General features: G+C 41.5%; 1 protein-coding gene and 1 long non-coding RNA gene across 14 annotated transcripts in view; one reads left to right on the top strand and one right to left on the bottom strand.

Moving 5' to 3' along the window:
• Window positions 1-12,371, top strand: part of LOC116704521 (disabled homolog 2-interacting protein) — a 154,575-nt gene that overhangs the window by 110,555 nt on the left and 31,649 nt on the right. For all 13 annotated transcript variants that reach the window (XM_032540076.1, XM_032540075.1, XM_032540074.1 and 10 more), the window contains 3 exons: window positions 4,199-4,352; window positions 5,901-5,999; window positions 8,836-9,390. In XM_032540076.1, coding sequence (XP_032395967.1) covers window positions 4,199-4,352; window positions 5,901-5,999; window positions 8,836-9,390 — 808 coding nt within the window. The remainder of the gene's footprint in view (window positions 1-4,198; window positions 4,353-5,900; window positions 6,000-8,835; window positions 9,391-12,371) is intronic.
• Window positions 7,228-12,371, bottom strand: part of LOC116704528 (uncharacterized) — a 17,536-nt gene continuing 12,392 nt past the window's right edge. The window contains exon 3 of the long non-coding RNA XR_004335705.1: window positions 7,228-7,390. This is a non-coding gene — a long non-coding RNA (uncharacterized LOC116704528). The remainder of the gene's footprint in view (window positions 7,391-12,371) is intronic.

Below are 12,371 nucleotides of genomic sequence, written 5' to 3'. Positions count from 1 at the left end.
GGGGGGGGGGGGGCTGTATTGGTGTTGCTGGCTAGAGCTTTTTGTTTTGAGCCCTATCTACAAGCCAAGCCAGCTGTGAGGGGCAGTTAATGATGTTTTAGGTTCTACAGACAGGGATATAAAAATTATGGAAACTCTGTGTATCGCAATCTCAGTGCACGTTTACAAACCACTTGTCCAACCACTTTTCTGCAATTCTTATCAAACCATCTTTGGTGTCACATCTGCATTTTCCCAAGCATTATCAGTTCCACTTTGTGTCTTTATGTGCATCTGCATTTATTCTGTTTTTCTATTCATTTAATCAGGTTTTACAAAACATTTATTTAGCTGACAGTTTGTCTAACCTAACCGAACAAGAGGTAAAGGTCTTCAAAAATTGTGAGTGTAAGATTTTGTCAGCCTGTATTTCTTTGCCTGGCTCTAGTTGTTGATGATATACATGCAGATCTCATGCGTTTATTTGGTAGAGAGCATTAATAACAAGAAATTGCTGTACCAGTCTGCAAGTGAGAAGCATATTGACTGCTGTAAATGCTGGTCTAACAGCAAAGAAAAATGCTGTGTAAACACTGCGCGGGGCAGTTACCACAGAAAACGCTGTTAGCAAGAAGAGCGCTTAACGCTAACTGGAGGCTCTCTCTCTAGAGAAATGTAGTTGTTGTTCTAGGTTATGTCAATAGCTTTAGTTTTGGTTGTCAGGGTCATTTTACATGTTGGTTATTACAATAGTGTGAGTGCAATTATAAGTCAACGGGTATTATTTCCTGTGTGAAGTTTAACTCCACTTCACACGTACTACAGCAGCAAGTTAGAGTGCTTGTGAATTGGAGTTAAACTTCACACTGGAAATAATATCCGCAATTGTAGTGAAACAACATGTAATTGTGTAATAATGTATACTCTTGTAGGAACACAATAGCATGTAGGCTTTCAAAGGCTGTTATTTGGAGTCGCAGTCACATTAATTCAGCCTATCTTGAGCTATCAGTACAAATTTTGTCTCTTGTGGTATAGCCAGCGATTCAGTGTGTTAGAAGTCTAAGTGCTGTGACGCCTATATGGGCCTGAGTTTTTAGACTATATCAGATACCAGACAGGCTATCGGATGAACTCTTTTTTTTCAGGATGCAGAGTCAAAGCACACTGGGGTGCAGCCCAGACACACTCAGAATCCATTACTCTGCTCTGCCCTCCCCTGTACTTACTCCTAACTGAGTTTCTATTGAACCTCAGCAGGGCACAGTGCATCTAGATGCCAGACTGTGCTGATAGGATTTGGCGTAATGCAGTGGCATAACTTCCTAAATTGCTAATGTGCGTCTAAATCGCCAGCCAACTAGGTGTTTAAATTGAAGAAATAACTTAGCAACACTAACTAATGCACAATTTCAGACTTAGTTATCTTTCTTTGAATTACAAGAAGGATAAATGCCAGAACATTTTATTACGTCTACTGAAAAGTTTCTACCCCCTTCCAATTACTATAGCACTGATTAAAACACCACGGGGTGCACATGGATCAGAAGAGACAAATTCATACATTTAAAGAAAAAAAATACAAATGCCATTAGGCGGGAACCAGCAGCAGTGAGATGCTATGACGTGCAGAGCTATTGCTGTTCTTTATGGTTTGACCTTTTTAATGATGTATTTTCATACAGGGCTTTACTGTATATAGTTCTGTCAGTGTGTACTGTAGAAGCCAATGGAAGTCTCTCTGCATAGTATCTGAAATATTTAATCCCAGAGGACCAAGAGGGATAGAATGGTTGGTGGCCAAGAGAGGAGAAGGGAGATAAACACAGTAAGAGAGATCAACACAACAGAGAAAGAAGAAGAGAGTTTGATGGAAAGAGGTGTACCAGAGAGTCTGAAAGAATCCTCCTAACATAAACTATACCCCACCACTTCAGATAAACACTGAATGAGAGAGAAAGACGGGATGAAAGATAAATGATGGCAGAGTAATGGAGGATTATCAAGGACAGAGAAGGATGTTTGCCGAGAATAGACAACATTGGGGGAAGGGAACCAAAGAGTAGAGAATCAAGGAGACCAGGACAGCAGGCCCTGCTTTTAAATACCAGCTGTTATTTGCAGAGGCTGACATGAACAGCATGTCAAACTGGGTGATGTAGAAGTTATAAGCATATTTCAAACGCCAGACTGTCTTTCATTGTCATTATTACAAAGTGGCCTACAATAGGCTGTAAATTACACATTACAGTACAATTTAATACAGTGCCATACAGATGACAGACAGCATTATTATTCATCAATTCATACTAGCACAGTCTCCCACCATTTCCACTGACACTAATGTGCTAATATCATATGCTGAGAGAAAAAGACAACCATAAAGCAGAATAAAATGTATTCCTTTTTTTGAAGATGAATTCCTCTCTCTGCTGCAACATGCATAATATTATTCCAGGGGATCTTGCTTTTGGCGAGCTACACTTTCTGCATGTTCCAGTCCATTTTCACAGGAAGAATACTCCCATGCTTCCTATTTGTCTAAATATAAAAAATTGTGTATGCTACCAGTTCAATAAAATGTCTCAGTCTGTTTGTGAGTCATAGAAACATCATCATGCAGCTTTTGGAACTGTGGGCATACGTTTCCATCCCTTCCTGTCTCTTTACAACACATCCCTCTCAAAAACCCCTCCTCTCCGCTTACTTGACTCGCTCTCTGTTCTGCCCGGTACCCAGTCAGCCAATCATGAAGCAGAGCTATGTGCAAACACACTTCTTCTGCAGCTGGGCTTTGAAAAAGGCTAGCAGCTCCTAAAACTACATTCTCATATGCAAAGCTATGCTAAAGGTATTTGCACATGTATTTTTTAGGTGTGTGTGTGTGTGTGTGTGTGTGTGTGTGTGTGTGTGTGTGTGTGTGTGTGTGTGTGTGTGTGTGTGTGTGTGTGTGTGTGAGAGAGATCATTATCCACTCCACGTTGGACAGTGGATTTAACAACAAAGCCGGCTGACTGTACAAAGGGCTGCATGCTGTTGCTAATCTGTCATTACGGCTGCCGCATTTTCTCTAGAATGCTCTTTTTTTAATCCACAGAAGAGATGTACAGTGTGCACGCACACACCCAAACACACACAGGCCTGCTCTCATACATGGGATTAGTGTGTAAACTTGTCCATAGAGGGCACTGTTAACAAAATGTTCTCACTCATTTTGCGAGCAATTGACCCTCTGTCTTCCTCGTCCTGCCACTGTCAGGGGCTAATGCTCATGTAGCTCGCCTGTCACTGCTTACAGCCCTTGCTAGCATATTTAGCTCTTCATCCTCTTATCACTATGAGGCTGACTAGAACATGGACAAGATTGATGGTCAATAAAACTGCAAGAGCCATCTAGTGCTGGTGTTTGACTATACATGACTAAAGACAACAAGTTCACTTGATGACATATTGGAGAATAGCATACTTCAACATGTTCAGTTAAATATTAAGTTGAATGATGTGGAGACACACATTTGCTTTTTCCTGGTGACAGCCATTCACTAATTCTTGTAAAACCACAGAAAGTAGGGCGACGTCAAACAGCGGAAAGCTCTTTACTTTGGCTCCTAATCTTCTTTGGCTAAAAAAAAAAGGGCCAGGAATAGGGCTTCAGGGTTGTCTTTGTCAGAAATATTGAACACTCTCTAAACTGCACTCTAAACTCCAGTCACAGTGGAGAAGAGTTGACAGGATTGTGAGTTTGTTAAATGAAGCTCCACATAACAGATAGCAAATGGGTTTCACTTTGAAGCATTGTCACATCATGGAAACTGTCTAAGCTTGACCATTATTGATAATCGTTGATATCAATGTCTTGTGGTTCCACTGCATCAGTTTGCAGTGCAGCTTGACTCAAATCTGCCATGCTTTTTCATTAATCCATTGATGTTTCAAGTTGTAAATGAGAAGTCAGAAAGCATCCATTTAGCAAGTAAGCTTAGAAGTGGGTGCATGAACATGTGTTGATGTAGAGTGCGAACTTGTCATTTCGAAGACTCACTCGCTGACTTTGAGGCAAGTGGAGCGTTCTCTCTTCGTCATCTTCTCACTCTCTTCCTTCACGCTCACCATGAACGCTTGCTAATATGCGCAGTACATATGCTCCCTCTCTCTCACTTCCCCTACTCAGACTCTGCAGGGTGACTCAGTTCTTTCCCTCTCCTTTTGTCACTCTTAGATCTCATCTGATGCCAAGACTGAAGGAGTCTCGCTCCCATGAGTCATTGCTCAGCCCCAGTAGCGCTGTGGAAGCCCTGGACCTAAGTATGGAGGACGAGGTCATCATCAAGCCGGTTCACAGCAGCATCCTCGGGCAGGACTACTGCTTTGAGGTGAGGGGCCCCACACACACACACACACACACACACACACACAAACATCTTAGCTCATTGTTTTGTTTTTACAATTTTAATGTTTTGGTTCACTGGCACTGCTCTAATGAAAGCCATGCTTTGCTGCTGCTTGGTACCCTGGAAATCCAAAATTCCCGCGAGAGCACAATTTGAATTTGCTCAGCGAGTTACTCTGGCATAGAGTAATGCTGCTCATTAACTATGCCCTTGTAGCCGAGCTGCACCAATCACATCGGATATAGGCGGGCCAGAGGCAAGCTAAACATGTGGCGACAGTTTAATCTACCAGTTAGCTCTGCTGGAAGCTAAGCGTACGGGGCTCTGGATACATCGCCCCGTCTGTTGTTGTGATTGGTCGTAGTGTTTTCCATTAGTGTACAGTGAGATTTTCAAATGCTTGGTGCCGTCCCTCGAGATGGCCGACTTTCATTACTCAACGCCAGACCCTTAATCCTTTGGATTTGGGTCTGGAATTCCAGGCTAGCTGCTTGGTGTGTTTTTGCCGTTAATCAGCTTGCTTCAAACTTTGGGTCGTCTGAAGCTGGGACGTTGTTCCCTCCCTACCCCGTTAAAAAAACAATCCATTTTCAGGTTTGCTCCAATTCCGCTTTGCACCTTGGAGTGTAATTTTTTCCATAGCAGCTATGTCAACAATTAACATTTAGTTTTGTTATTGATTTTTGATGATGATGGTAATCGTTTGATGTAAAGAATATCAGACAATTGTAAAAAATGCCCATTTCAATTTGATCCAGCGGCTGCTCTGACTTCACATCTCTATTGCAACTCCAGTTTTTGATTAGCTGCAGATGGCCAATTATAATCAAAAGTTCACATACACACAGTGTTTCTGTATTAAATAACAGGGAAGCAAGTGACTGTGGATTCATTTTTCTGGTTGTCGAAAATAAATTGATGTAAAGCAGTAATTTGTTTCAGTCATGGGCTGTGTGAAACCTGATGTATCCTCACGATCATCAGTGGACTTGAGTAATTTACGACACATTGCCTCTAATCACTGTAAGGGTCCCATGTAAAAAAACACCTATATGCATACATGGAGCTGTAGCTAAAGAGCCTCAGGGTGAGAGAAAATACTTTAAATCCTACACTGTCTCCCGTAGAGTCCTGAAATCTCCACTAATCTGTATTATCCTGCTTATTACATCATTCTGTTTTTGTTTTGTTTTTTTTGCTCGTTTCTGCTCTTCATGATCTCTTGCCGTCCCACTGTGCATTTCTTAATTACCCTGTCAACATCCAGCCTGCCAAGCAGCCATCTCTCTCCTCTGTCAATTCACACCCTTCAGTCTTTCTTAACACTGCCGATTCATCCTCTGTCTCCTCAGATCCACTATTGTGCATGAGTTTATATTGTTGATGAGCTTTTGCCATCAGAGACAAAGTGGTATTTCAGAACTATGTTTAGCAAAACATTGTGTTCGACTTCTTCTCTGTCATTGTTATGCATGGCGTTTGATCATTTAAGCATTCACTTTCCTTCTCTCTCTCTCTGTGTGGCTGTAGGTCACCACCTCCACAGGAAGCAAATGTTTTTCCTGCCGTTCATCAGCCGAGAGAGACAAATGGATGGAGAATCTGAGGAGAGCAGTACAACCCAACAAGGTAAGTACACAGTAGGTGGGACATGACTGATTGCCGCAATCACCACTAATAAGTTAATGTACAAGTGTCCCAATTCCAAACCACACTTTGCTACATCGATAGTTGTAAAGACAGTGAGCTACATGGTGTTAGACATTGTGTCGTAACTTGCACAACAATGCAGTCTGATCTGAAGGTAACACGCAGCTGTGCCCTTCCTGCTCTGTATACCTAAAGGGCAGAGGGCACAGAGGTTGCAGCGAGGAACACTGAGACTCCCAAAGTGCATTTCTCCCGAGCGTCGATACCATCTGTAGTCTTGACAAACACAGCTGTGGCAGAGGAAGTGGTAAACACATCAAGCCAAGAAAATAGTCCTCATCTCACTGCGTCTTTGCTCTTTCATCTGTCATTATTAAGTACATGACTCATTAATTACAACTTTGGAAGAAGAAAAGCTCCCTAACAACATTGGAGTCCTCTTACTCCTTGGCTCTTTTTGGCAAAGAGGTGTTATTTCTGTCTCTCTCTGTCTTTGCTTTGCATTTTTAATTATTTCATGATTTTGCAGAGAGAGAGTTGGAGTGCAGTGTTTTTTTGCAGACATGGAAACTGGAGTCAGATACTGATATTTTTTGGAACTAGATACGGAAGTCTCTGGAGTTGTTTTAAACAGATTAAACAGATTTTACACTTCTCTACTCACTGACTAGAACAGACTAGACACACGATTAAGGTAACATGTCAATGTGTAGTAACACTTGTTTTAAACACCATATGCAGGACAAGCAACGGCATCAGCATGAATAAAAATGGAATCAATTTGTTTAGGAGAAAAATCAGTTTAAGTAAAGGACCTACAAATCTAAATTTGAAATGATCTACAGTACATATTGGTTAAAATCTGACAGGGATTATGCAGGGCATACTGAAGACTCAACTTCTTTGACTTTGTGGTTTACAGATCTGTATTTTTCACCGTAGTCTATATCCTTGCTGTTCCACTTCCAGCATTGCTCTGTTGCCACCGGACAATCCACTGGATGTCCCTCATTTAGTCCGGATATCCATTGCATTTGGCTTCCTTTGTGTTGGCATTTTAAACTCCGGACTGTGGTTAACCTTTTCTCAGATCTCTGCAGGGTAAATCCAGACAGCTAGCTACACTATCTGTCCAATCTGAATTTTCTGTTTACTTGACTAAAGCAACTTTTAAACGTACACATGTTGCACCAAAACAAGTCCCCTCCGAGCCTATTTTGCAGCGGCCCCATGGCTTTTCTCTTCCGATTGTGATTGGTTTGAAGAAATGTCAATAAACCAGAGCATGTTTTCCTTTCATCCCCGAATGCTATGTAGAGTAGCCAGACACTCCTCCAGCGTGCTTTGGAGGAGGGTCTGACAAAGCGAGACTATTGTTACCTTGATGTCGCCACAAAGTTGTTGTTTTTCTGTTGCTGGTGCTTCGGAGGAGGAAGGAGTTGCTCAAATAGCAAAAGTATGAAACAGGAAATAAAAAATGTATTCAGCAATTTTCTATACCTATCTGGCAGATATGGAGTCAATGTAAATTAAATAAGGTGGCGCACAATTAATCTTGTGTAATAGAGGATCTGGGTACTTGATGATAATAGGCAGTATGACTTTACAGGCTGGTGTTTGATTGCAAATACAGTTCTGTGTGACACAACTCAAAATTTAAATTCTAACTGACAGTATAGAGCACCTTGATTTACAGTAGGGAGTCATTTTGCTGTGTCAACAAAGGGCCACTGGATAAATCTACTGACAAAGCGTTATTTTACACTGAGTACATGGGACACCAGGACTGAAATGTAGCTCTAAATCTTCAAGAATAATACTGAGAAGAGGAACACATATTGCAAAGGCTTGAGGCATCATGCTGCAAAAGAAATTTGAAGATAAATATGTTCTATGCAGTACAGCAGTCGGCAGTGGAGTCTGTAGAAAGTCCCTTTGAACCAGTTTTTCTCACAGTTGAAAAGGACTTTTCTTACTTTCTGTAAGAAGGCGATGCTGACACATAATCCTCGTGACCCATACATTGCCTATCGGATTAGGCTTTCTAACTTCCAATGCCTTGACTTTTGCTGCCACTTAAGATGCACCTTAATGAACCACACACACATTAAATATAAGATTTTTCAGAGTTCAGTAACACCTGTTGAATCTAGACTCACAGAAACATATAAACGGCAGGAATACATTTCATTAAACAGAAGAATGTTTTTGTCATACGCCGCAACACATGAAAAGCATCCAGATACGGTTGAGCATTCTTGAGCATAGCTTGCGGTATTTCAATCATCTATTGTAATGGCATTCTTGTGATTATGAGAGGCCCCGGTATTTCTCTCTGATAATGTAATTATTAGCTCTTCTTTTTCCTCTCTACATCTTTAGAGGTAGTTTTCAAGGCAATCCGAATAATGGGCCAAAAGATATGCCCCGCTCTTGGCATTAATGACATAAGAATGGGTTAGCACTCTGTGAAATAAGGTTGGAAGAAAATTCCTTAGCTCTTTATTAGACTGCAAATGCAGGAGAGAAAGGATTTTAAATTGCCACCACAGAATGATTGAAGGTCTGAATTCTTTTTTGTCATTAAAAATGGAGAAACTTCAAAATCAGGGTCTAAAGCTGATTCTCATTTTGAATCTCATCATTTTATTCTGCAGGCGTTTGATTACTTCAGTTTGTTGTTTACTAGATAAGTTTTGATGTTAGTGGTTACTTCCATCCAGTACATGTCCTTTTACTTTTGCCCAGTGGTGATGTTGTTGGTAAAGATTGTCCCAAAAAACCTTACTTAACCACTCCCTTTCATCTTCTCCAGGACAACAGTCGTCGGGTAGAGAACTTGCTCAGGCTGTGGATCATCGAGGCCAAGGACTTGCCAGCCAAAAAGAAATACTTCTGCGAGCTTTGCCTCGATGACTCACTCTACGCCCGCACCACCTGTAAACTCAAGACTGACAATGTCTTTTGGGGAGAGCACTTTGAGTTTAACAACCTGCCTGCTGTCAAGAGCATCACAGCCCACCTCTACAAAGACACAGACAAGAAGAAAAAAAAAGACAAAAACAATTACATTGGACTTGTCAATATCCCCGTCGCAGCAGTTACTGGACGACAGTTTGTGGAGAAGTGGTATCCAGTCAGCCTGCCCAACCCCCCTAAGGGCAAGACATCTGGGCCAATGATTAGGATCAAGGCACGCTATCAGAGTATGAACATCCTTCCCATGGAGATGTACAAGGAGTTTGCAGAGTACACCACCAACAACTACATGCTGCTTTGCTCGGTGCTTGAGCCCGGGATTAGCGTCAAGAACAAGGAGGAGATGGCATGTGCACTGGTCCACATTCTACAGAGCACTGGCAAGGCTAAGGTTAGTACCAATGATGTGATTTATTTCCATTTACCTCAAGTTTGTACTCTCCGTGGAGAGAAAATGGATAACAAAAGCAGAATATCAGACCACTACCTTGCCATGTGGTACAGACAAGACATTATGAAGCACATAAAGGTTAACTATTCCTCCGCTGCCTGCCTATCCTTTGAACTATTGACCCCCTCCCACAGCTGTAATACAGAGCAGACAAAGACCAGACGGAGAGGTGATTTCCTCTTGGTGCACCAGCCTATATTACATTTTTAACTCCAGCTAATCCCTAACATATATCCCCTGCAGTGCTTCATGGCATACCGATGCAGGACAGAAGCACAATATATCCACCGCTGTCTGCAGCACTGCAAGCGCGGGAAGATTAGTCTACCACAGTAGGAGCTAAGTCTCCCATGACAACAGGACTCAGATAATCTCCCATCCAACACAAATTGCTGTTTTTTCACTATACTTTTCAGTGCAGTGAAACAAACGTTGGCATTTTGAGTGTTCAAAAATCTGAGTAAGACATGGAAGGTGAAAGCCATCTTGTTGGCTGCTGATCAAAAGAGGATGTAAAGAAGCCGAGAGCTAAATTGATGAGTCGATAAGACAAGAAGTCCAAAAGGTTGCAGTTGCTCAAATGTCAAGATTTTCTGCTTTTCTTTGTTTTTATATAATTGACTATGTTTTGGTCTGTTGACTGGAAGAGACAAGGCATTTAAAAGATGTTGAATTGTTTCAACATCCGGTCTGGGAAGACACACTGCTGTCTTATAGAAGAAACAATTAACTGATGTGTGATAATACTGATGGATTTAAGTCAGTTCCAAATCCTTTCCAATAGAAAAAGATCATTTTTATCAGGAAATAGGCATCTTGTTGTCCTCGTAATCTCTGAAATAACTGTCTGCTTTTAGTGGAAGATTGCTTCAGGCTGCTTTCTTCACTGCATAATCACCATCTTCGTCTTCAATGGCTCGTCAGTTGCCTGCGACAGCTTGTGCCTCAATTTAGTTTTCTCGACAGTATCTCATCAGCAGAGCTTTGAAACTTTCTCAGACTTTATCACAGCTCAGCAGAGTGATGAATGATCAGGGCTTAAGAAGTGATGTCTATCCACACTGTACCGCCAGTCTGCGGTCTTAGGCTTGGTACTGATAGCTTTTGATTGATGGGGCAGAAGACCTCTACTGGTCCCTGGAGAGACGGCCACATCCTTAATTACCTTCAATTAATCCCCCCACCCTTCCCAGCAAACCACTCAAACTTTTACTTCTCTCTCACCTTCCAGTCTTCCTTCTTGGCTGGGTTTCTGCTAGCTGTGGACGAGCTGTGTGTAAAAGGGCACCAGAGATGATATATCACGGTTGCTCATCATGAGAGAGACCTTCATACACATAAACATATACCCTCCCTAAGTCTGTGTTCAAGAAAAACAAACACGAGAATTTCCTTTTAATTTTATCTATGTGGCGCTGTAAATACCGTACAGAAAAAAAGCTGCTGTTGCTTTGTGAAGAACAGCTTTTGGACTGACGTAAACAGGAATAATTAATAATGGTTGCTTTCAAAATGTCAAGTGCCTGTGCTGTTAGCTACTGCAGCTTCCTTTCTGAAAAGACTTTCATCATTCAAGACATTGTGAAGTTGTCTGACATACTTAGGCAGTACACATACACTTGAGTACATGTTTTTTTTCTTCAGCCTTGATGGATAAAGCAGGTCAAGCCAAACGCAGCACAGAGATACCAAGAAACCACTTATTCTAAACTATTCCTAAGGCCTAATTAGGATATCCTCTGCTGCTGCACAGATTTATATACACACATCTTACAATACAATGATGAAGTTCTTTTTTTATTCACTGCCAACTTGGGTGCGGTCTCTGCTAACATTGGTGGGTTATATTTAGGAATCAAGCACATTTGCTCTGGAAAATCCCATAAGCCTGATTTCATTGTTTTTCTGCAAATGTTTAATAGAGCCTTTGGTTATATGCGTGCCCCCCCCCCTTTTCTTGGTATAGTTGTGCAGTCTCAAGTCAGATCCATGAGTCAGTATCTAATTCTGTCAACCCACAGTGGATTTCTATAGTCCACAATGAGACTTTGCATTGCTGTTGCATTAGACAGTATGAAAGAGCATAAGCCCCTCTTTTACACCCAGCAGGGTTGAACAGGTGCTGAGCTTTTCTTTTTGGAGATGCAGCAGTGACTTTGTAGTTTTGAAGTTCAGATGGTGCACAATGTGTTAAATCACTTGTGTATGGGATTGGAAATAGTTTCTAATTGCAGCTGGCAATTGTTGTTGTTGTTGTATGCAGATTGCAGGTTGTAACGTACATTAGTATGCAACACCTTCTAGACTCCTGTTTCTTCTTGTGTCATTTTATCACCCATCACCTAATAATTACACCTCGAATATTCTGCTCCGTTGCACACTCACTCTTTCTCTCTTGTTGTCTCCCTACTTTGCGTCTTTGTCTTCCTTCATCTCTCTTTCATGCTTCATTGCGTTTTGCGAGGCCAAAGCTCTCTGGAGATGTCATTACGGATGCTGTATTGATGTCTGGATGCATTGGTAAGCACGGCGGGCATGCTAACTTCATACACACACACCTACGTATAAATCACAGGACATTAGCAGGTGGTTGCAGGTCAGTTATTCAATTTTATGCATGAGCAAGATTGCTTGCAGTTGTATTTGGATATATGTGGCTTTAGTGTTAAAGTAAAAACAGCACTGACTAGAACTCGAGCAGTTATGACAGGGTCCAAGCCTTCCCAACGACCCACGGTGTCCGCAAGTGTGTTACCTAAAGTGCGATGGTGGCTAGGTAAACGTTGCAGTGCGTCAAACATTAGAAAAATATTGCAATACATGCGCTGCTATTAAAGCTTTAGTGCGTAACTTTTTTATATTAATTAATTACATTTACAATTACATTCAAGCCACTGCCAAATGAGTTGCTACAAAGCTAA

This window comes from Etheostoma spectabile, chromosome 16 (genome assembly GCF_008692095.1).
Source record: "Etheostoma spectabile isolate EspeVRDwgs_2016 chromosome 16, UIUC_Espe_1.0, whole genome shotgun sequence".
NCBI lineage: Eukaryota > Metazoa > Chordata > Actinopteri > Perciformes > Percidae > Etheostoma > Etheostoma spectabile.
Note: the sequence above shows the minus strand (reverse complement) of the source record. Positions and strands in the feature narration are given on the sequence as shown.